This window comes from Ovis canadensis, chromosome 3, assembly GCF_042477335.2.
Source record: "Ovis canadensis isolate MfBH-ARS-UI-01 breed Bighorn chromosome 3, ARS-UI_OviCan_v2, whole genome shotgun sequence".
Classification (NCBI taxonomy): Eukaryota; Metazoa; Chordata; class Mammalia; order Artiodactyla; family Bovidae; genus Ovis; species Ovis canadensis.
The window spans coordinates 211,418,500-211,443,043 of record NC_091247.1 but is presented as its reverse complement, the minus strand read 5'-3'; the positions used below and the strand labels follow the sequence as shown (position 1 = coordinate 211,443,043).

The following is a 24,544-nucleotide window of genomic DNA, read 5'->3' as shown; positions in this document are numbered from 1 at the left end:
TTTTAAATTATTACTAGTAGTAGTACTTTACAATATTGTATTGGTTTTGCCATACCTCAGCATGAATCTGCCACAGGTGTACACGTGTTCCCAATCCTGAACCCCCTCCCACCTCCTTCCCAATACCATCCCTCTGGGTCATCCCAGTGCACCAGCCCCAGGCATCGTGTATCCTGCATCCAGCACTGTTTATAACAGCCAGAACATGGAAGCAACCAACTAGCTATTATTAACTCGGCTCTAAGAAGGGTACAATTTTCATTTCCCTGACCTTACAAATTTATCAGGAGGAAGTTTTAAAAGAAAAAAGAAACATTATATTAAGTTCAATGTGTGGTGGACGGTTGAGAAATTATGTGTTATCTTTTGCTCAGAAATTAAAAATAGCATTTCCTTTGAGGTTTTCACCAGTGGATGAAACTGTGAACCTATTGTATATTCCTTGAGTGGACCATTTGAGGACAGTCTCTGATTAGGAGTGGGTTTATTATTCTTCTCTTATTGCATATTTAAAAAAGCAAAACATACACTTTTACATACACATTCACCTACATTTGAAGATGCAAGATGAAGAAACATACATGACCTTGAATATACAGTCGAAGAAAAGGAGTTCTATCCAAACATTTCAATTTAAATGTCAAGGTATGGAATTCAAGTGTTTTTGTGTTTTTTTTTTAATTGTTGTGGATTAATAAGCGTGAGGATTTACTATGAGTTGATATTCATATGCCCCTTCTTGGATCACTGCCTTGTCATGGTGAAGGGGTTTGAGAAACTTCATAAATCTATGACCCCTGCCATAGACATGAACTTTAGCAAATTCTGGAAGATGGTGTGAGACAGTGCATTCCATGGGATTGCAATGAGTTGGAAGTGCCTTGGAGATTGAACAATAATATTCATATGAATATTAATGTGGATAGAAGTTTCCATTATTCTGGGTTTTTTTTTTCTATTCTTGGACTGTTTCATTTTTGCGATATTTCCCATTCTCTGTCTCTGCATCTATCTTTTCTCTCTTTCTCTTTATCAATATGGGACTAACAGCTATTTGCTTTGAAGTAATATTTTGTCTCATATTATTAAGGATATACCTAGGAAATATACACATCTAGTTAAAATTAATAATTAAAAAGTGAATCTTTGGTGCTGGTCATTCACCTTTTTACCATTTATAAAATAATGACATTTTGAAATATCAACTTTCAATTGAGCATGTCAAAAATTTTAAAATATGTTTTTCATCAGGTAAAAACACTTGTTTTGACAATAGAGATATTAACATAAAAGACCACAAAATGTAGGGGCTTTTCTGTGAAAACTTTTCTCACATTCAGTTTGTAGATGTCATCTGTAAACCAAAATGTGTCTTAGCACAGAAAAAGAGGTCAGGAAAGTGTAAAATAATAAACTTGCAACTCCTAGTATTTTAAGTGGCACATGCTAATAATCATTATTTACTAATATGTTTTGCTGGTATTTAGTAAATTTTGCTAACATTTTGTAAAGTTTCAAATTAGACATATGACATTTTAATCTAATCAACAATTTTATATTTCCATCTTTTTCAGTGTTTACCTAAGTATTCTTACTTGTTTATTCTTCTGAATAATTTTATAATACATTTTGCAGACACTTTCATTAGAAACAACAAAATAAAAAACAAAGAGATGTAGTTTTATGGTATATTAAATGCTTCCTAATTTATCAATCAACTTAAGGAACATTTATCTCTGACATTTAGCCTTCAAAGTACTCATGGCTTAATTTCCACTTGTTCAAGTCTGTATTCATGATATACTGATTTTTTGTTTGTTTGCTTTTTATTTTGGTGATGTATCTCTGTTAAGTATGATATTAGCTTCCTTAGGCAAAGAACTGTTCTCTTGAAAAAGTGCCCATCGATTTCAGCTTTAATTTTTAGCATAAGTGATGGATATTATCATTTGTTTTTTTACTTCTGTAAGATGATGACATATTTTCCCCAAGCTTTATGAATATGAGATGAACGGATCTCTTACTATTGAACAGCTCTTGTATTCCTAGAATAAATTCAACATGATCATGGTATGTTTTGACTACTACTAACATGTTTAAGATTTTTGTGTGAACACTCTTAAAGGTCATTGGTTTTTGCTTGTTTAAAATACATTTATTTTTGATGGTAAAGTGCTTGTGTTCTAAGCTTCTAAGTTAAATTATACCACTTCTCAAGGTAATGAAAATGTTAGTTTCTTCATAATGCTGAATTTAACATGCCTCAAATTCATATTTTGAAAGTTATCCCATGATACATATGAGAAATAATTAAGTCTGAATTGAATTTGAATAGGCTTCACCACTCTTTATCATAACATTTTCTGATAATCATTTGTTTGATTTTTAATATAATGGCATTTTTTACATTGAAATTTATTGACTATCATTAGTACTATATCAAAATATCCAAAAGCAATCTGGGAAATGTAAAATATTCCTTAATTGAACTCTGATAAAACTTATTTTACTATTTTTGTTAGTATTACTATAAGAGAAAAGGTGTGCACTAGTTCCCTGAGGTACTGTTCTGTGGTTTATTACACTCGTTCTTGACTGGGATTGGCAACTTCAAAGGTAGCTTTTCTCTTCCCACCATTCTGATCATCCAGAGTAGTATCATTGCTAAATAACATAAATATATATTTTTCTGTTTCCTTAGGTTTTATGTTTCTATTCCCTAACGTTCTATGATATTCAAAATCTATATTGTGTACTACCTTGTTATTACAATTGCCATCACTTCACAAGAATGTACTTTCCAAGCTAATTTATGTGATTAATCTGTTAGACTGTTCTGTGATGTCACACCGATATAAAATCTTATTGGGGATATCTGGAGGACTAAATGGTATTCTAGTTTTGACTTTGATCACCCTGAGTCTGTTAGGTAAGTTAAAAGATCTTAATTAAATTAAAATATGAAAAATGTTTGCTTATTTCTTATTACTCTTTTCATATTCATTCATTCTTATTTATACTAACAAAGATTTAATGAGATTAAATTTAAAGATTTAATGATTTAACTATGTATAAAGTAATATATTATACCAACAATAACATATTGATTAAGTATTCGAATCAGGTACATATCTTGTATTCAACTGGCATACAGTTTACTAGGAGAAAAGTGTATGTAAGTGTGTGTGTATGTAATGTATTTGAAATCATACTTCAGGATTTCTTAGATATCTGTGAATAGATTGAATTACATTATTTTTCTTAAAAAATTATATATTATTATTTAAAGTTGAATTCAGTTTACTCTTGATTTTGTCCAAATATTTGCTGAGCAATCTTTAGACTCCAAACATTGCTACAAATCCTTTAAAAAAAAAAAAAAAAAGGAATAGGCATGGTGAGAAATCTCATATTTTAGTGGAAAAAACATTAAAAAATTTAGGGTAGACTGGGCTAAATACAACATATAGAGTGAAGTAAGTCAGAAAAAGAAACACAAATTTTGTATATTAACATATATATATGAATTCTAGAAAAATGGTACTGATGAACCTATTTGCAAAGCAGGAATAGAGATGCAGATGTAGAGAATGGACTTGTGGACACAGAGTGGGAAGAGAGGGTGTGACGCACTGAGAGAGTAGCACTGGCATATGTACATGACCATGTGTGAAATAGACAGCTAGTGGAGACAGCACAGGGAGCTCAGCTCGGTGCTCTGGGATGACCTAGAAGGGTGAAATGGCTGTGGAGAGGCTCAAGAGAGAGAGGATATATATAGCTAATTCACTATGCTGTACAACAGAAGCTAACACAACATTTGTAAAGCAACCATATTCCAATAATTAAATTAAAAAGGAATGAAAATGCACCTGTTGGTGCACTTTAAAAAATGCATGGAAAAAAAAAAAAAAAGGAAGCATGGAAAGAGCATGCATAACCCCTAGAACTAGAACTTTGCTTTATTTATTATTGTATGACAAGTTCTTAGGACAATGCCTGGCACAGAATAGATCCTAAGCAAATACACATGCTATACTTGAATTCATTGTGTAATAATTTAATTCATTTTTCATTAAACACAAACATGTTTTAGAAGAAAATTTATCATTATCCCTTATTTCTTGTTCCAACCATCTGAATTGTTCTGAAGAATTTGTCTCTGAGACATTGCCTACAGAAGATGTTTTCCCAACCTTAAAATAATCCTATTTTCAAGTTTCTCAGGAAGTGCTGCCAAAATGCCTAAAAGAATATGATTCAAACATCACCCAGCATGATGATACTGGATACTTGGAAGTCAACAGTGACACAAGAGGCAATATACATAAGAAAGATGCAGGCCACTGTGCTTCAAGAGCTACAGGTCATAAAGGTATCTCTCAAGGCTTTGGCCTCTATCACTTTTAATCATTTGGATTTTCTAAGTTTGAAAAAAAAATCCCATTGAACAGGAATGTAGTAGACAAAATTAGTGAAGATTTGATATAAATCTACTTTTTACTCAAAACTTGATTCACATATTTTTAATTTTTTGTCGTTGTGGGAGGAGATCTGTAAAACAACATAAAAAGGCCCTTCCCTCTAGGAATTTAAAATTATATTGAGATATATAAACATGGAAAATTAATTTTGATCATAAGGAATGATGTAAATAACTTTTTTGCCTCATTTATCCTTTTTTCAAATACAAAATGGATAAAAGTAATTATATCTAACAGGCTATCTGTTATGATTTTAAAGTTAGAACTTCCAATCGTCCAGAATTTTGGGAACCTATTCTTCCTACTTTCAACTTTTGTTTTAGTTTAAATTTTTAACACTTATTCTTTAAATCTTTGACTTTTATTTGATAGTTTGATATATGAAAAAGGTACAGTTGATTTATTTTATAATTACTTGTCAAATAATTTTCTGAAATCCACTAGTTTACAGTTTCCTTATCTCATGTAAAAATGTCATATGTATTATATTTACTTATTAACACTCTTTTCTTTCAGATTACCTGTCTGTTTACATGTACAAGTCCTTATCCAATTGAAATATTATAATTTTACCACTTTTTTATATTCTGGCTATCTAATTTCTCATTATGTAATAAAACTTTTTCAAAAATAAGAAAGCTTTGATGGGTAAACATAGGATCAAATAGATGCCATTAAGCATTCATTAAAGTCAGTCTAAATACTGCATAATTAACTATAAGAAATTAATTTCCTGTTAATTTTCTTACTGAGGTAATGTTAACAAATATAATTATTTAAAATTAAACATCAATGGTGTTATGACATTCAAATGTGCAACTATCATATCTATCTACTTCCAAAATATTTTCATCACCCTAAAGAGAAATCCCACACTCCTCTTTTCATTTTGGGGTGAGAAAATTATTTTGGAGTTAGATAGGTGTGCATCATGTTTGCACACTTTTTGGATGTTCTAAAACCCATGGCTTTTGTACTTTAAAAAATGGCTTTAAAATGGCTAGCATTGTGAACTGTATGCTACATAAATTTTGTCTCAGAAAATAAAGAGATTGTAAAGGCCAGAAGTTTGAATAGTTATGTTGATCCGTGCTTATATTTTTATATTATACTGCATTTTTCTTCATTGTTATTCTGAAAGTCTGTTTCGATTTGAGAATGCCTTAACTTAAATTTAAGAAAGTCAAAAGACCTGTAATTATAAAGAGGATAAAAAATTGTTATTCATCTCAATATTACTTAATATCAGAAAGGAGATATTAAAAACAATTTACACACATAAAGCAATGAGAAAGACTTCTAAAACTTTGTGTGGGTAAATGCTAAGCAAATGGTATAGATAATAGTTAATCTCTCATAGCGTTGCTGCTGCTCCTAAGTCGCTTCAGTCCTATCCGATCTGTGTGACCCCATAGGCGGCAGCCCACCAGGCTCCCCCGTCCCTGGGATTCTCCAGGCAAGAACACTGGAGTGGGTTGCCGTTTCCTTCTCCAATGCATGAAAGTGAAAAGTGAAAGTGAAGTCGCTCAGTCGTGTCTGACTCTTAGCAACCCCATGGACTGCAGCCTACCAGGTTCCTCCGTCCATGGGACCTTCCAGCCAAGAGTGCTGGAGTGGGGTGTCATTGCCTTCTCTGTTAATGCTATATATATCTTGACTGGTACATATTATTTTAGTAATCATATTAGATTATGACATGAAAAAAATCCCTTTATATCTGTCTAGGTTTTGCTTCAGACTTCCCACGTGGCAATAGTGGTAAAAATCTACCAACAATGCAGGAGGCATAAGAGATGCAGGTTCTAACCCTGGGTGGGGAAGATCTCCTAGAGGAGGGCATGACCACCCACTCCAGTGTTCTTGCCTGAAGAATCCCATGATGGCAAAGAGTCAGACACAACTGAAGTGACTTAGCACACACACACAGGTTTTGCTTCATCTTACGAAATTAATTTTCTTGAGACTTCCCCTGATGGTTCAGTGGTTAGGAATCTAAATTCCAATGCAGGTGACCTGGTTTAGATCCTTGGTGGAGGAACTAGGACCCCAGATGCCCCAGGGCAACTAGCCCAGCATGCTGTAACTACTGAGCTTGTATGATACAACTAGAGAGAAGCTTGCATGCTGCAATGAAGAGCTAACACAGACAAAAATATAAAGGACATATTTTAAAATAAATCAGTTTTCTTAATTTTCATGGAATCTCATTTGTATTTTGGATAACTTGTCTGAGTCTGAACACTTTGTTATGATTTTATCATAGCTCTACTCTTTTTCATACAATATGCAAGTATTTTCACTGTCAATTTGTAGGAATGTGCTCATCAGAATGGCTGAACTATCAAGAAAAGTGCTATTGGTTCTCTAATGAGATGAAAAGTTGGAGTGACAGTTATAGATATTGTTTGGGGGAAAAATCTCATCTACTAATTATTCAGAACCAACTTGAACTGGTAAGTGGTTTAGTATCAGGCTTATGATACTTGCTGCTTTGCAGTTAAAATGGCTTATCTCAAATGTCTTCCCACCTTTTCATTAAATTATCTGTTATCTTGGCTACTGAACTTTTGGTGCCCTTTTAAATTCTGAGCTGGAATCCAGTGCTTCCCTTGACTTGGGGTAATTATGGTCTGAATATTGATGTTAAATTTGCAAGTAGTGGCAGCTCAGCTGATAAAGAATCTGCCTGCAATGCAGGAGACCTTGGTTCAATTGCTGGGTTGGGAAGATCCCCTGGAGAAGGGACAGGTACCCACTCCAGTATCTTTGCCTGGAGAATTCCATGGGCATAGGAGCCTGGTGGGCTACATGGGGTGGCAAAGGGTCAAACAGGACTGAGCCACTTTCACTTTCACTTCACAGTGTATGTCCTGGTAAATGATATATAGTGAAAGCTGCTCGGTTGTGTCCAACTTTTTGCAACTCCATGGACTATACAGCCCATGAAATTTTCTAGGCCAAAATACTGGAGTGGGTAGCCTGTTGCCTTCTCCAGGGGATCTTTCCAACCTAGGGATCAAACCCAGGTCTCCTACATTGCAGGAGGATTCTTTACCAGATGAGCCACCAGGGAAGTCCATATGATATATAATGTATGTGTAAATAAGATGATTGACTAGGATAAGAGTCTTCATGTACAGTGTGAGTTGTCCAGTAGAATTCTAAAATCTTACTTAGTATGTTGAAATCATTAAGCTATCCTGTTCATTTAATTACTCATCACCCACTTTTTAGGCTTTTATACAGAAAACTCTAAAACAATCAAACTATGTGTGGATTGGGCTTAACTTTACTTCCCTGAAAAGAACATGGACCTGGGTGGATGATTCTCCTTTGGATTCAAAGATGTGAGTCTTTCCCAAAAGGCACTATGATCTATTGTCTATCAGAGAATTTATCTCCTTAAAGCATCTATAAACAAATCAAAAAGAACTCAAATAGTTCTTGGTACTAAAGAATTTGAAAGGATGAAAATGAATGTTGGCTGGAGTAATGACAAATTTTGGCTTGGTTATTAAAGGAAAAGGACTTAAAAACAATAATGATTGTTCACTTACTGATTTTAAAAACTATTCACACTTTATCATGGAAAGGTACATTGAAACAATGTAGCTTTCTGCTTTCAAAGTTCTCAATATTTTTTAAATTTTTATTTTTAAAATTAATTTTATTTGGCTATAGTCACTTTACAATAGTGTGTTAGTTCCTATTGTACACCTAAGTGAATCAGCTGTACATCCTTGTTTTTTTAGTTCCTTCCCATTTAAGTCACCTCAGAACTCTGAGTAGAGTTCCTGGAGCTATACAGTAGGTTCTCATTAGCTACCTATTTTATACATTTTATCCATGGTATCAATAGTATATGTATGTCAGTCCCAATCTCCCAATATCATGCTTTCCCTTTTACCCTTGGTTCCTTCCCTGGTATCAATGCTTCTTTTGGTTATTTTTAGTAATTAAAAAAAAAATTACAGATTTTTTTTGTATTGTAAGATCATCGCAATGCTAAACAACAAATAAGAAACACAAGACAGAACAAAATAATCCTAAATGTTCTCAGCAGCTGCAGATTATTGAGATTTTGAAATTTTTATGAATGCTTTTGTTCACTTGTATTAATTTATAAAATTATATTATACTATAGTAGGACCAGTAAACTCAAATATAATCCCTATGTTGGTAGGCAAAGTAATGGTGCCCCTAAATGTTCTAATCTCCAAATTTTGTGAATGTTACCTTAAGTCTAAAAGGGAGCTCATGAGTGTGATTAAATTAATAACCTTAAGATAGAAGTGTTATGCTGGATTATTCAGGTGGGCCCAGTGTAATCATAAGTCCTTATGAGAAGGAGAAAGTAGGGGCAGGCTCGGAGGAGATTTGAAGATAAATGCAGAGGTCCAAGTTGTCTGATAGCCAAGGAGTGCAGGCAACCTCTAGTACCTGCAAAAGGCAATGAACAAGTTTTTCCCCAGTGCCTGCAGCAGACAGCTCCAAAGACACTTGATTCTAGTTCTTTAAGACCAGCTTTGAGCTTCTGATATCTAGAACAGTAAGATAAAGAATTTGTGCTGCTTTAAGCCACCAAATTTTTGATAATTTATTACAGCAGTGATAAGAAACATTCACTATGGTAACCAATACTATTGGTTAATGAATACTATTGTGTTATTGTCCCTTCACTCCTGTTTCATTATTAAATATTACTTATTTTCTATCTCTGGAGAAGGGAATAGCAGCCTACTCCAGTATTCTTGCCTGGAGAATTCCATGGACAGAGGAGCCTGGTGAGCTACAGTCCATGTGGTCGCAAAGAGTTGAACACGAATGAACGACACACACATTTTCTATCTCACTGCACTAAATTAATAAATCTAAGGAAGTCAACTGAAGACATTATTTGGAATGGAGGATAAAATTATGGGTGAGATCTAAGTTGTATCACTGGACATGACCTGACTGGCTAGTTATGAAGATGCTAACTTAGGTTTCTTCCTCATCTTAAATCTACTAAACACTACCTTTAGGATTGAGTTTTAACTCTGGACTATGCCTAGGGATTTTTGTTCAAAAACATTCAATACAAAATTCAAGCATAAACATATATAAATCCAAATGTAGGTGTATTTTCCAATATGAAAATCCAACACTTACTTTTCCACTATTATTCTGGAAGCTTTGAAAATCATGTATATCTTTTCTGTGACCCCTTCTTAAACCTTTTTTCCAAGTTTAAATAAATTCTTAACAGAATAAATCACCAGCAGTACAATATTTTATATATAACTTCATTACTGTATTCAACACATCACTTTATGGATAAGTATTACAATAAGTGTATAATTTATTTCGGGCTTACATGGATCAGTTTGTGGCAGGTGAGAATTCTACCACTGAACCACCAATGCAAGCAGGTCAATTTGTGTACTAAGTTCTTTACAAACATCTAGTCATTTAACCTCTGTAACAACATAATGAGGTAAATATTTATATCACTTTGTACAAATGGATAAGAAAAACCAAGAAAGATTTAATGTGACTTGCTCCCAGTTTTTTAATCTAAATGGATGACATCGAACAATGGAAAGAATACTAGGATAGAAATGTGAGCACAGATTTCTTAGCTCTGTCATTTACAAACAGACTTTGGAATTCTCTATCACAGACAGTAATACTAAATTACAGAGGTATTGAAATGTTTCATGACTCTAAGTATTTGAAAATGCCTTAAATATTTGAATTATCTTTTAATTGAGGGAGGTTTTTAACTGAGAACAGAATGGATGTCTTCAGCAATGATGATGAATAATATCTTTATCTTCTCCTTTTCAGATTTTTAATAAAAGGGCCGGCTCAAGAAAATAGCTGTGCTGCCATCAAGGAAAACGGAATTTACTCTGAAACTTGCAACAGTGTTTTCAAATGGATTTGCCAATATTAAAATTTTAAAAGTGACAGTGAGTTATCAAGGATCAAAGTTTTGATCTAACATGAATCTTTAGGAATAAGAATTTAAAATTGCAATTAAACACCAACCTGGCTTCTCTATTTTCCCTCAGTCATGTTCATGGGTCCTAGTCACAGAGTAACTCATGTTAACAGTCTAAAATATACCCTCTGATTCTTTGTGTGATAATATAAAGTGAACCTATACATTTATATTCATGATGTAATTCACCTTTTCTTTTACAACAAATGTGAACAAATTATATCTGCTTTTCTGTTATTTTGCTTTTTCTTATTGTTAACAATATCCTATGAAAATTTCATATAGTTCTGAGTCATATCATAGTGTGACTTCCTATGGGGCTTCCCAGGTGGCACTAGTGGTAAAGAACGTGTGTGCCAATGTAAGAGAAGATGTAAGAGACACAGGTTCAATCTCTGGGTCTGGAAGATCCCCTAGTGCGGGGGGCGCTCCACAGAAAGTGAGAGGCATTGGAACTTCCCTCAGCAAAGCTGAGGGGTCCCGAGGAGAGGTGAGCCTGCTGTCCGCCAACCCAGCCCCTTGGCGAGCGAGAGACAATCAGACTCCACAGGGTTTCCGTCTGACCAGTTCCGCTTTATTGCCACAAACTCTTGGTTTATTTAGGCAAGCAAGGGGGATCTGCGAGGGACCTCCCATAGTTGCACCAATCACGTTAAAGGTCAAATTATAATATGCCATAGTTGCACCAATCATGTTAAAGGTCAAATTATAATATGCATATAAGGTCAAGCCATCATGAGCTTAACAGGAGTCTATGGTAATCACATACTGTCCACGTGTATGAAGTCAAGAGAGCCAATCAAAAACTTTAACATAGACCACGCCCCTATCTCTTTCTGCAGGATACCATCTTGGCTTCCAACTGCAAAAGCTAGCCCCCCTTTTTTTTTTAAGGTTTCCTACGTAGGGCCCCACACCCTAGAGGAGGGCATGGCAACCCACTTCAGTGTTCTTGTCTGGAGAATACCACGGACAGAGGAGCCTGGCAGTCTGTGGTCCATAGGGTCACACAGAGTCAGATACAACTGAAGCGACTTGGCATGCATGCACATGGCTTTATATTTTACACTCCTTTATTGATGAACATTAACTTTTTTTTCAGATTTTTGTTTTTAAATGGTAGCATTTTTATTCTATGATATAAACTTTAAAACTGGATATTCCCGGTAAAAAAGTGTTAATTTTTTTGGTTTGCTGCTGACTTTATGCAATTTTAATCTAAATTTAGAAACTTTCACAAACTTATAAAAAGATTATATGTACAGGGGAAAAAACTTACTTTTTCCCCAAACCTTTTGAGAATTAGTTGCCAATTTGATGAATTTCATTATAAAATTTCAAGTATCATTGGATATTTTTATATGTATTTCCTACAAAAAACATAACCTACTTAATTAAAATACAATTATCAATCAACAAATTAATACTGACACAGTGCTACCATCTCTAAGTCTCTATAACATTTTCCAGTTGTCAAATAATGTTCTTTTGAGCTAAATATCCAGATCAGAAATATTTTCTGCATTTAGTTACTTTGTCTAATCTCCTAACATCTAGAAGACTTCCTTAACCTTTGACATTCATAAGCTGATGCTTTTAAATATTACAAGCTGGATATTCTGTAAAATGTTCTTCAATTTAAATTTGTTTGATTATTTCTCATAGTTATATTCAAGTTATGTCTCCTTGGCAGGAATAGCAGAGCAATAATGTAGTGAAGCTTTGTTCATTCTTTCAGAGGATGCAGTTTTTTGTTCCATTGTTATGATGCTTACTTTGTTCACATGGTTAATGTGGTGCCTATTAATGGCAACCCACTCAGGTACTCTTGCCTGGAGAATTCCATGGACAGAGGAGCCTGGCAGGCTACCCTCCATAAGATCACCAAATTCAGACATGACTGAGCGACTTTCACTTTCATTTTATCAGACTCCATTGTAAAGTTTCTCTTTTATCTTTCTAATCAATTAATATTTTGTTGTGTTCTACCATTCCACCACTTCTTATTTATCCTAGCACCCATGACCAGACCTCTAGAAATTCTGAGAGCCTGGATTATTACTAAAGCGCCTTTCCTTGTTGGAGATTGAACTTTTTCTCCTCAATGCTACATGACTCTCAAAACACTACTCTGCTTTTCACATTTTTCTTGTTAGCCTCTTTCCCTGTGAAGTTTAGTAATTTGGCAAGCAGCTTGAAGGAAAAATATTAAGCTAAATATCTTTGGCCCTCTTTTGACTTCAGGATTTTTTCAAGTGGATTGACAGAAATTTTTACCTCAACTAGGACAGTGTCTGCTGGCCATGGCCTTCTGCCCAGATTTTGAGCAGATGACTCTTCACCAAGATATGGCTAGGAGAAGAGTAACTCCCAAATTATTTTTTTATGTCTTGGAATCTTTCCTGTTTCTTCATTTACCTTGAAAACTTTCCAGTGCTTTTAAAAAATTTTGTTTGTTTGGATCCTGCTCTTCTAATTTTTCTCAGCATCAGCTGGTCTCTATCAACCTGCATTATTACAGAAGGAAGTACATAAGAACTTTCAAGTTTATCCTTCTTACATCATTTCAAGATTTTGTTGTCAAAGAGAAAAGGAAGTAAACCTTAATAAATTTCATTTTATTGGAATTCTCAAACAGTTGACAGAGCTCATAATTATCATTATTATCATGGTGTGATAACAAAAAGCTACAGTTTATTATCACTTGCCATGATCCAGAAACATTGATAAAAGGTTTAAACGTGTCTCAATTAATTGGCCCAACTACATAATGAAGCTGTTATTATTACTCTTATTTTAAGATAAGCTTTTTGATTGAGAGACCAAGTAAATTTGTTCTCAAATTGGTGACAGAATGCATGATTAAATGATCTTCTTTGAAAGTTAGTTTGAAATTAAGGCAGCAAATAAATGTTAGTGTTGACTCATGGCATTTCTGGGTTAGTCACAGAGTCTATGAGTATAAAGTCCCTCAATTTCACATTGCTGTAACCACTCCTGATTCTTAGGAAAGTCATTAAAAAGTAATAGTCCATATCATTGATATGGTTATTCACTTGCCAATTAGAACATATTTTTGAAGTTTAATATCTTTGTGTTACTGGGCTTCATGGTGTGTTCTGAGTGTATAATAATGAAGAGATGTGATTCCTTCATTTGAGCAACTTAACAGAAAACTGAAACGTTTACTGGGTATATAAAATCACAAATTTTATATACAAATTACAAAAGGCAGTGGAGTAAGTTATTATGAGAGAACTTAGTGTGATATCTAACTCAAGGAGATTTTCCCAAGGAAATGTCAAATAAATGTGCAGACTGAAGACTTGAGTATACATTGGCTAAACAAAAAAGTAAGGCATTGAGTTTGAAAGGAGAAATGTTTCAGTTGAAGGGAACTGCAAAAGAGAAGAGAACATGTATAGCAGTTGAGTTATCCTTTGAAATTTAAGATGGCTTAAGCAAAAATTGCTTTCCTGGTGGCTCAGAGGGTAAAGAATCTACCTGCAATGCAGGAGACCCAGGTTCAATCTCTGAGTTGGGAAGATCCCCTGGAGAAGCGAATGGCTACCCACTTCAGTATTCTTTTTTTTTTTTTTTTTTACTTTATTTTACTTTGCCTGGAGAACTTCATGGACAGAGGAGCCTGGCAGGCTGCAGTCCATAAGGTCTCAAAGAGCTGGACATGACTGAGTGACTAACACTTTCACTTTTGAGCACAAATGATGAAAGAGGAAGTATGAGAAAATAACTCTCTTTAACACAAAAATCTCTTTTTTAAACTACGAACTTTGTAATTCCTAAACTTTATCGTCCTGTTTACTTTCTTATGAAACCCTATGTGAAGTGAAGTGAAAGTCGCTCAGTCATGTCTGACTCTTTGCAACCCTATGGGCTGTAGCCTGCCACACTCCTCTGTCCGTGGAATTCTCCAGGCCAAAATACTGGAGTGGGTAGCCATTCGCCTCTTCAGGGTATCTTCCCAACCCAGGTCTCCCATACTGCAGGTGGATTCTATGCCATCTGAGCACCAGGAAAGCCTCAGTTAGTAAAGAATCTGCCAGCAATGCAGGAGACAGGGTTCAGTTCTTGAACTGGGAATATCCTCTGGAGAAGGAAATGGCAACCCTCTCCAGTATTCTTACCTAGAGAATCCCATGGACAGAGGAGCCTCGTCAGCTACAGTCCATGGGGTCCTAAGAGTCAGACACGACATAGCGACTAAACCACCATGAAACCCTATACCTGATACCATACATAAGATACAGTGATGTTTTTTACATGGTTCCTGGGGAGCTGCAGTGTAAGGGGAGAAAGTACACAGTTGTTTTAATTTCACTGAGGAAAGAAGTTTTTCTGCAGGTATCAGACAAGGAGTTCAGGACAGCTAGTGCTCAAAAACTCTAACTCCTCAATGGGTTTCAAGAAAGCATTTATAAAGGCATGCTGAGGGAGGGGAGTGAGGGTGTGTGATCCTCTCAGGGTGTGTGATCCTCTCATTTCTCTGATTGTCTGATGGTGACGAACCAGGGTGGCATCACAGGGGTTGACATTATCATTCCTTGGGCTGCAGTGGCTCTGAGGGCCACTGTTTATGGGCATCATGCAGTTAACTTCTTCCATTTGGTAGAGGTTTAAGCATCTGTAAAACAGCTCTGGAAATGTGTGTCAGATACTACTATCCTGGTAATTCAGAGAGGGGGTAAAGATTCTTTGACTGCCATATGGCTGATTACTGTAAAACTGTTATCAGTTCTCCTGGCCCCAGTTATTTTTGTCACTACATGTTTACAACTTTTCAATCATTAAGTCTTTTCTTTCTTTAAAAAAAAAAAAAAAGGTTTTTTAATTTTGGGGTGGAGTGTAGAGAATTAACAATGTTGTGATGGTTTCTGGTAAACAGTAAAGGGATTCAGGCATACATATATATGTATCCATTCTCCCCTAAACTCCCCTCCTATTCAGCCTGCCATGTAACGTAGAGCAGAGTTCCCTGTGTTGTATAGTAAGTATTTGTTGTTTATTTATTTTAAGCATAGCAGTGTGTACATGTCCATCCCAACTCTCTATGTAACAGCCAGATGCTCCAGGAAGCAAACTCACTCAGAAGGACAATGTGGATAGTGGAATGCAGTTTATTACACTGGCAGGTCCAAGGCAGAGTTTCCTCTTTAGTCAGGGACCCCGACCAATTTCTGTGAAAACCTTATATACCCTAATTGTACGGGAATAAGGCCACATCACCAAATTCCTCAGTCCTATTCTGGATAATGTCAAAGGGAGATACAATCAGGTTACAGCCATGATTCATAATCAAAAGGGTCAGCTAGTTATACATTGTAGCCTACACCAATGGGTAGTGTAAAGATTACAATGGTGACTGACTACATAGGGGATTATTACATTCTTTCTGGCAATGGGAAATCTTGGTATGGAATCTTGTGTTTATCAGTCCAGGAGGCCTGTTAGGCTGTAGGTATGTTATCTCCATGGCTATAACATAGTCCAAAGTTTCACTGAGAATGTAAGATGAAGTTTCCTTCTTTTCCAAGTTGGAGTCAGCTCAGCATGTTCCTTTCCTCCTTCATTCCCCTCTCTTGATGCTCTCAGCTTCCAGTGTGAACATCACTCATCAGGATATACTGCATTTTAGGTTTCCTGGTATATATTTGGGTAAATGAAGTTAGCCTCTGTGATACAAAGTTAACAACACATTGGAGAATACAAGGTCCACATAATAGAATCAACAGAGCAACTATAACAATGGCTCATATAGTTTTCCACCAAACACCCTTCCACTGTGAGAGAACAGAAGTCCAAAAAGGAAGATTATCATCAGACATAGCTTTTACTTGACCTTTCATGTCATCTAGAGTGGCTGATATATTGTCAGATAAATCAGGAATATATACACAACATTCAGCTTTGATTATAGCACAGGTCCCTCCTTGAGCGGCTATAAGTATGTCTAAAGCCATTCTACTTTTTTTTTTTTTAATTTTTATTTTTATTTTTATTTTTTTTTTTTAGTTTTAGTTTTTTATTTTTTACATTTTAAAATCTTTAATTCTTACATGCATTCCCAAACATGAACCCCCCTCCCACCTCCCTCCCCATAACATCTTTCTGGGTCAGCCCCATGCACCAGCCCCAAGCATGCTGCATCCTGCGTCAGACATAGACTGGCGATTCAATTCACATGATAGTATACATGTTAGAATGTCATTCTCCCAAATCATCCCACCCTCTCCCTCTCCCTCTGAGTCCAAAAGTCCGTTATACACATCTGTGTCTCTTTCCCTGTCTTGCATACAGGGTCGTCATTGCCATCTTCCTAAATTCCATATATATGTGTTAGTATACTGTATTGGTGTTTTTCTTTCTGGCTTACTTCACTCTGTATAATCGGCTCCAGTTTCATCCATCTCATCAGAACTGATTCAAATGAATTCTTTTTAACCGCTGAGTAATACTCCATTGTGTATATGTACCACAGCTTTCTTATCCATTCATCTGCTGATGGACATCTAGGTTGTTTCCATGTCCTGGCTATTATAAACAGTGCTGCGATGAACATTGGGGTACATGTGTCTCTTTCAATTCTGGTTTCCTCGGTGTGTATGCCCAGCAGTGGGATTGCTGGGTCATAAGGTAGTTCTATTTGCAATTTTTTAAGGAATCTCCACACTGTTCTCCATAGTGGCTGTACTAGTTTGCATTCCCACCAACAGTGTAGGAGGGTTCCCTTTTCTCCACACCCTCTCCAGCATTTATTGCTTGCAGATTTTTGGATCGCAGCCATTCTGACTGGTGTGAAGTGGTACCTCATTGTGGTTTTGATTTGCATTTCTCTAATAATGAGTGATGTTGAGCATCTTTTCATGTGTTTGTTAGCCATCCGTGTGTCTTCTTTGGAGAAATGTCTATTTAGTTCTTTGGCCCATTTTTTGATAGGGTCGTTTATTTTTCTGGAGTTGAGTTGCAGAAGTTGCTTGTATATTTTTGAGATTAGTTGTTTGTCAGTTGCTTCATTAGCTATTATTTTCTCCCATTCAGAAGGCTGTCTTTTCACCTTGCTTATATTTTCCTTTGTTGTGCAGAAGCTTTTAATTTTAATTAGATCCCATTTGTTTATTTTTGCTTTTATTTCCAGCATTCTGGGAGGTGGATCATAGAGGATCCTGCTGTGATTTATGTCTGAGAGTGTTTTGCCTATGTTCTCCTCTAGGAGTTTTATAGTTTCTGATCTTACATTTAGATCTTTAATCCATTTTGAGTTTATTTTTGTGTGCGGTGTTAGAAAGTGATTTGAATTACCGCTTTCCTCATTTGTTTTTGTCCAGTATTTAGTGCTTGAATCACTCTCAGGTTGTCATTTAGGGCTCTTTGGGTGAAATTAGTTAGAATTTCAACTCTGATCATTATGTCTGTAGTGCCCAATTAAGGAACAAATATAGCAGACAATAATCATACCAATGGAAAACTGATCATGATCATCTAGCCCACAGGAGGGTAAATTTAAAGGCTCTTGTATTGCTGACATGATGTTTCCATGGGCAAAGGCTAGACCCAAGGTACACCTCCCTATCCATCCTTGGGGCAGCCAAGGCCATAAGTCAGTTCCACATAACCAGTGGGTGGTGATTACAGTTTCCATACTTGATTTTTATTGTTTTGCCTGATGCAAAAAATCACATAAGCTAGGCATATCACCCCTCTGTAGAGGTGATACCCACCATGGGAGTCCATCCATGACAGACATGGGCATGGCTCCACACACCCAGCAGTTAAATTTTTTTATGAAAGTCAGCATAGGAATGTGCCCATGAAATGAAAACATTGTCCTGTGCAGAAACTATGGCTAGTCTCAAGATGATACCAGAAAGTCCGGGTAGCAGGAGTTGGTTGTAGAGTTTCATCTCTTTTTCTTCCATCTCAAGATGATCTTGGTTTTACATGGCTCAGCGGGGTCCTTCTGTGCAGTCCACTCGGTGTTCTCCAGGTCTGTGTGGTATGCTCTCTTCACCCTCGTGTGGTGAATCCAGGGAGTGACACCTGCAACTTTAACTGCCATAGCGGTGGTTAGAACAACAGTATATGGACTCTTCCAACGTGGGGCCAAGGAGTCATGTTTCCAGTCCTTGACCCACACCTGATCTCCGGGTACAAATTCGTGAATCTGTTCCCCAAGAGGGAATGGCACCCTTTCTTGTACAAACTTAGTTATTTGATGTATTACCTTACCCAATTGTTCTATCTGCTGTGAAATCCCATCCTCTTTTACGTGTAGCAAGTTTGTTGACACCTGTCTCACTATGGGAGGGGGTCTCCCATAGATAATTTTATAAGGGGGATAACTGTGAGAACACGGGGTCACCCTTAATTTGAGCAAGGCCACCAGAAGCAAGTCCATCCATAAACAGTCAGTCTCTATAATCCCTTTGGTGTTTCTTTAAGAGGTCAGTTGGTTCTTTCTACCATTCCAGAACTCTGGGACCTGTATGCTGTATGCAATTTCCATTTGAAATTTAGAGCTTTGCATACCTGTTGAATTAAGTCGGCTATGAAGGCAGAGCTATTGTCTGATCCTATGCTGGTTGGGAACCCAAATCTGGGGATTATTCCTTGAAGCAGACAGTGAGCCACTTTGTTTGCTTTTCAGTTCGGGTAGGGAAGGCCTCCATCCATCCTGAGAAGGTACATACCATGACCAGTAAATAGTGACCGTGTTGGCAGGGTTTCATTTCAGTAAAGTCCACTTCTAAATGTTCAAAAGGTAGAGTGCCTTTTAATTGTATCCCTGGGGACTTTTGTTTATGTCCAAGGGCAGCATCGACCTTCGATCAAGTAGAACAGTTCTGGGATTCCATTCTACACAAGGAGGAAAGTCATGGAATTAGGAAATATTTCCGAATTAATTCTTCTATTTTGTCATGTCCTAAGTGAGTTATCTGGTGAACCTGAGATCCCAGTGTGGGGGCTAATGCCTCGGGTACCTGTAATCTGCCATCTGGCAGTTCCCACCAACCTTTTGCATTTTTGGTGGCCCTTTCTGTTTCAGCCAGCTGGTCTTGGGCCGGGGTATACTGTGGGAGAGTCAAAGTTAACAAAGGTTCTGATAGATCCCCCACCAGGAGCCCCAAATTCCTCAGCCACATGTTTTGTGACTTTATCTGCTAGTTGGTTCCCCTGTGCTTGTGGAGTGTCTTCCTTTTGGTGACCCCAACAATGCATCACCACTACCTTTTCAGGTTCCCATACAGCATTTAATAGAGTCAAGATTTCTTCCTTGTTTTTAATATCCTTTCAGTTGACAGTCAGAAGACCTCTCTCCTTAAATAAAGCCCCATGCACATGTAAAGTAGCAAAAGCATACTTGCTGCTGCTGCTAAGTTGCTTCAGTCGTGTCCAACTCTGTGCGACCCCATAGATGGCAGCCCACCAGGCTCCCCCATCCCTGGGATTCCCCAGGCCAGAACACTGGAGTGGGTTGCCATCTCCTTCTCCAATGCACGAAAGCAAAAAGTGAAGTTGAAGTTGCTCAGTTGTGTCCAACTCTTCACGACCCCATGGACTGTAGCCTACCAAGCTCCTCTGTCCATGGGATTTTCCAGGCAAGATTACTGGAGTGGGGTGCCATAAAAGCATATCTAGAGTCTGTAAATGTTTGTCTTCTTACCTTTTGACAGCTGGAGGGCCCAGATTAGAGGGTATAGTTTGGCCCATTGAGCAGACCAGTGTAATGGCAGTGAGCCGGCCTTGACAATAATTTCTTCTGTGACTACTGCATATCCCATGATTGTCCTTGTTTCACCAGGCTGGTGCCATCAGTGTGCAGGACTCAATCTGGTTCCAGGATTTGTAGTCTCTCATGTCAGGTTTGCTAGCATAAACTTCCTCTAGGATTTCTTTGCAATCATGTGAGGGCCCACCTTCTGCTTGACAAGGCTCAATAGTGACATGGGGGTTCTCACATAAAAGTCCCTGGTATTGAGTAATCCAAGATGTTTACAGCCATTTGTGGGGTCCCCTTGTAGGAGAGTGTTGACCTCATGGGGGACTTTTATGGTTAAGTTCTGGCCCAATGTCAGCTTGGTTGCCTCTTGGACTAGTAAGACAAATGCAGCAATCACCTGGAAGCATCCTGGCCACCTGGTGGCAACATGGTGCAGTCGTTTCAAGAGATAAGCCATGGGTCTGTCCCATGTCCCCGTAGTCTGCGTCAACACTCCCATAGCCACCTTGTCTTTTTCAGTTATGTAAAGAGTAAACAGTTTGGTAAGGTCTGGCAGGCCCAAGGTGGGTGCTGATGTAATTGCCAGTTTTCATTCCTCAAAGGCCTGCTGCTGTCTCTCGGTCCAATTCAGTGAATCTCCTTCTGGTCCAGTTAAGAGTTCATATAATGGCTGGGCCATCTGGGAATAACCCAGAATCCAAATCCTACAAAACCCAGTAGCTCCCAAGAACTCTTGGACCTGTCGTCTGTTTTTTTGTTGTGCGATTCTCAAAATGACATCTTTTCTGGATTGGTCGAACAGCCTTGTGCCTCCTCTCAACAAACCCTGAATACGTTATCTCCTCCTTGCAGATCTGTGCCTTCTTCTTCAAAACTCAGTAGCCAGACTCCATCAACAGCTCCAGTAAAGACTTGATCCCTTCCCAGCAGTCCTCTTTGTTCTTGGCAATCAAAAGCAAGTCGTCCACATATTGTAGCAATCTGCATCTGAACCTCTCTGGCTGGAATGAGTCCAGGTCAGAAGCCAAGGCTTCCCCAAAGATGGTTGGGGAATTTTTAAACCCTTGTGGGAGGCAAGTCCATGTGAGCTGTTGTTTGGTGCCCCCTGCTGAGTCTTCCCTTTCAAAAGCAAAAATGGGTTGAGACACCAGGCCAAGGCATATACAGAAGGCATCCTTGACATCTAAACAAGTATAGATCTTAGCATTCAGTGGGAGGAGCTAAGTAAAGTATAGGGGTTAGGAACGGTGGGATGTAGGGTCACAGTGGCTTGGTTGACCAGTCTAAGGTCCTGCACAGGCCTGCAGTCTAGTTCCCCTTCTCAACAGGAAAGATTGGTGTGTTCCAGGCTGACTGGCATTCAATCAGGGTGCTCACCTTTGGCAACCTATTTATATGTGGCAAAATGCCAACCCGCTCCAGCAGTAGCAGGCGCTGACGTTTCCTGACTGTTATGGCACTGGGTTTGAGTTCTATTACCACCGGAGCTTGATATTTGGCAAGCCGGAAGAAGGGAGGTTATCTTCCACCCAAACCTCAGGGAACTGTTGGATCAGCTCTCTTTCTCGATTATTTAACTCATCTGACTTCTCTCCTGGAGGGTCATATAACCTCCGTGTCTCTATTCCTGAATACCTTATCAGTGATTTCAATCAACTGTGAGTTAGTCATGGCCAATAGACCTTCTACCTTTTGAGGCTTGAGTCTGATATCGGGGTAGGCTTGAGACACAAAGCCTGTGTTTACCATCATCTGAAATCCAGCACCCTCCAGATCTATAGGCGTATAGAGCCTATACGCCTCGCACAGTCTTTTTTTTAAATATAAATTTATTTATTTTAATTGGAGGTTAATTACTTTACAATATTGTATTGGTTTTGCCATACATCAACACGAATCTGCCACAGGTATACACGTGTTCCCCATCCTGAACCCCCCTCCCTCCTCCCTCCCCATACCATCCCTCTGGGTTGTCCCAGCGCACCAGCCCCAAGCATCCAGTATCATGCATCGAACCTGGACTGGCTATTCGTTTCATATATGATATTATACATGTTTCAATGCCATTCTCCCAAATCATCCCACCCTCGCCCTCTCCCACAGTCTTTTGTAGAACTCAGAGGGTGATTCAGTTTCTTTTTTAATTATTTCGGTGGGCTTTGCCATATTCATGGGCTTTCGGGTCCCCCTCTTGAGGCCTTGTAAAATAGCCAGCCGATATCTCTCCAGGTGTCCCCTCCCTTCCTCTGTGTTATGGTCCCAATTGGGCCTCTCATCGGGGATGGCTTGTTCTGTCAACCACTGCAGGTTTGTGGTACCCTCAGGTGCCGTTTCTCTTAGCCATTTTCTGGCCTCAGTTAGGGTCCTGTGTCTTTCCTCAGTGCTGAAAAGGGAGACTAGTAGTTGGATTATGTCATCACATGTAGAGCAGTGAGTTCGAAAAATAGTCTCCAACAGCCTGATCATGCCTTGTGGCTCCTCCGAGTACGATGGAGTGTGTTTCTGCCAATTTAATATGTCCATTGAGGAAAACGGCTTGTAATAAAAGGTTATCGGAGGCTGGTGGTAATGTCTGTCTGCTCCCTGAACTGGGGGCTGTTGAAGATCTCTCAGGGGCATTTGTAGTGGAGCCATTTCCCACCACCTCCTTGGTGGAGTGCAGCCTCTGTTTAATTCCAGTGTCTCCTTCCCCCTTCCCATCAGTACTCACTGGGAAGGGTGGGTATAGCTTAGGATGTTCTGCTGGGGCTGAATCCTGTGGGTGTTGACTAGAGGCTCCTTCCCCCAGGGATCAGAGCCTGCCGAGGTGGTAGCTCTACCTTCTCCAGGGGAGCTGGTGGGAGGGCAGCTGCAGGAGCCCCAGCAGGCCCTGGATTGGGTAAGGCCGCCTCCAGTCCAGGTGGAGCATTAGATGGCAGGCGAGTCACCCAGTATGGGGGAAGGGGCAAATCGTCCCTGTCCGGACTCTGCAGAATTTCTTTTTCGTTATCAGTCAATTTTTGTTCCATTATTTTCCCTTTCCCTTTCTGAATGTAAAGCCTTGCCCAAGGGGGAGGATCTTGAGCCAACCATAGCCATAAATCAGTATATGGATATTGACCTGGGTGTCCCCACTCTCCTGTGACTATTGTATAGACAGCTTCCACTATTTTTAAGGTCCATGGTGCTGTCTGGTGGCCATCCTACTCCCACAGAGGGCCGTTCGACCTCAGAGTATGCGGAGGCAGTTAGGCATCCTCTTCACCCCATAGTCTCCTCCTAATCCCTTTTTAAAATTTTTAATCATGCACTCCAATACAGTTGCATTAGATTCATTTCCCCCATCTTGCTTGCCTTCTTGGACCTTCTTCTTCCTTTCCTTTTCTTTCTGTCTATGAAGTTCTCGGTCCCCTATGTACTTCTGATATTTCCACTCAGTGACACTTAAATTGTAATTCCACCTCCTTCCTAATTGGGGTGAGAAGAGCCTTACCTGCCAGATCCCAGAGGGAGAAGGGGGATCAGTATGGCTTCACCTGCCACTCGGCACAGCTGAACCAGAACACCACGTGGACCAAGACTGTTTCTCCCTTGACTTTTAAAGTTCATTCTGCCTTGGTGGGCTTGATCAGGTGCTGATGAAAACACAGATGGGTTAAATATCCCATGTCCCAGGCCATCTCCAGAAAAGTCAATTCATACTCACTTATGTATCCCCCTCCTTCTAGCCTGACGGTTCTGAAGGGTTCAAGAATTTCACAGCAGATAGGACACCTCCTTGGGGAAGGCAAAATACAGGTGCACAAAGGTCAAGTTTCTTTCCTTAGAGGCCCCTTCACAATTGCCCAGTAATAGTTTACCCCCAGATGGTGTGAACACCATCTCCTCTGTGACATTCACAGCCCTGCTTTCCCCAAAACTTTCTCGCATTTGTCCAGTAGCAATCTATCCCAGAACAATGTGGAGCATTTAGTGACATCTCTTTGTGACAGTTGCGGTCCACGTGCTCCCTAGTCCTTCACAGGGGGTTGATCAGGCCCCCTCTCCCACCCTGCTAGGTGGGAACCTCCTTACACCTGAGCGCTCAATTCCCCTGCTGCTGTCCACTATTCACCAATGAGAAAGGTCCAGGCATTGAGAAACGGAATCTTTCCAGAAGGGCGAGACGCCTTCCCCACTCTAGAAGATCCAAGCCACAAGGACTCAGAGTAGCCCCAAGCGAGACTTGTCTCGTCAAAGTGAGGAGCTTCCCAGCCAAAGCACCAAATGTTGTAGCCAAATGCTTCGGGAAGCAAACTCACTCAGAAGGACACCGTGGATAGTGGAGTGCAGTTTATTACACTGGTGGGTCCGAGGCAG

General features: G+C 38.7%; 1 protein-coding gene across 3 annotated transcripts; it reads left to right on the top strand.

Annotated features, from left to right (window-relative positions):
* The first annotated feature begins 433 nt into the window (after positions 1-433).
* Positions 434-13,803, top strand: KLRF1 (killer cell lectin like receptor F1). 3 transcript variants are annotated; one of them, XM_069586500.1, is made up of 6 exons: positions 434-645; positions 2,831-2,929; positions 4,220-4,375; positions 6,798-6,937; positions 7,719-7,831; positions 10,314-13,803. In XM_069586500.1, exons 1-6 carry the CDS (start codon positions 561-563, stop codon positions 10,420-10,422), a joined length of 702 nt encoding a protein of 233 aa, XP_069442601.1. In that variant the 5' UTR covers positions 434-560; the 3' UTR covers positions 10,423-13,803. The 3 variants fall into 3 exon arrangements, with proteins under 3 accessions (XP_069442601.1, XP_069442602.1, XP_069442603.1); XM_069586501.1 differs by having other exon boundaries at positions 445-645; positions 2,702-2,929; positions 10,314-11,645; XM_069586502.1 differs by lacking the exon at positions 2,831-2,929 and having other exon boundaries at positions 445-645; positions 10,314-11,645.
* Positions 13,804-24,544: the final 10,741 nt, after the last annotated feature.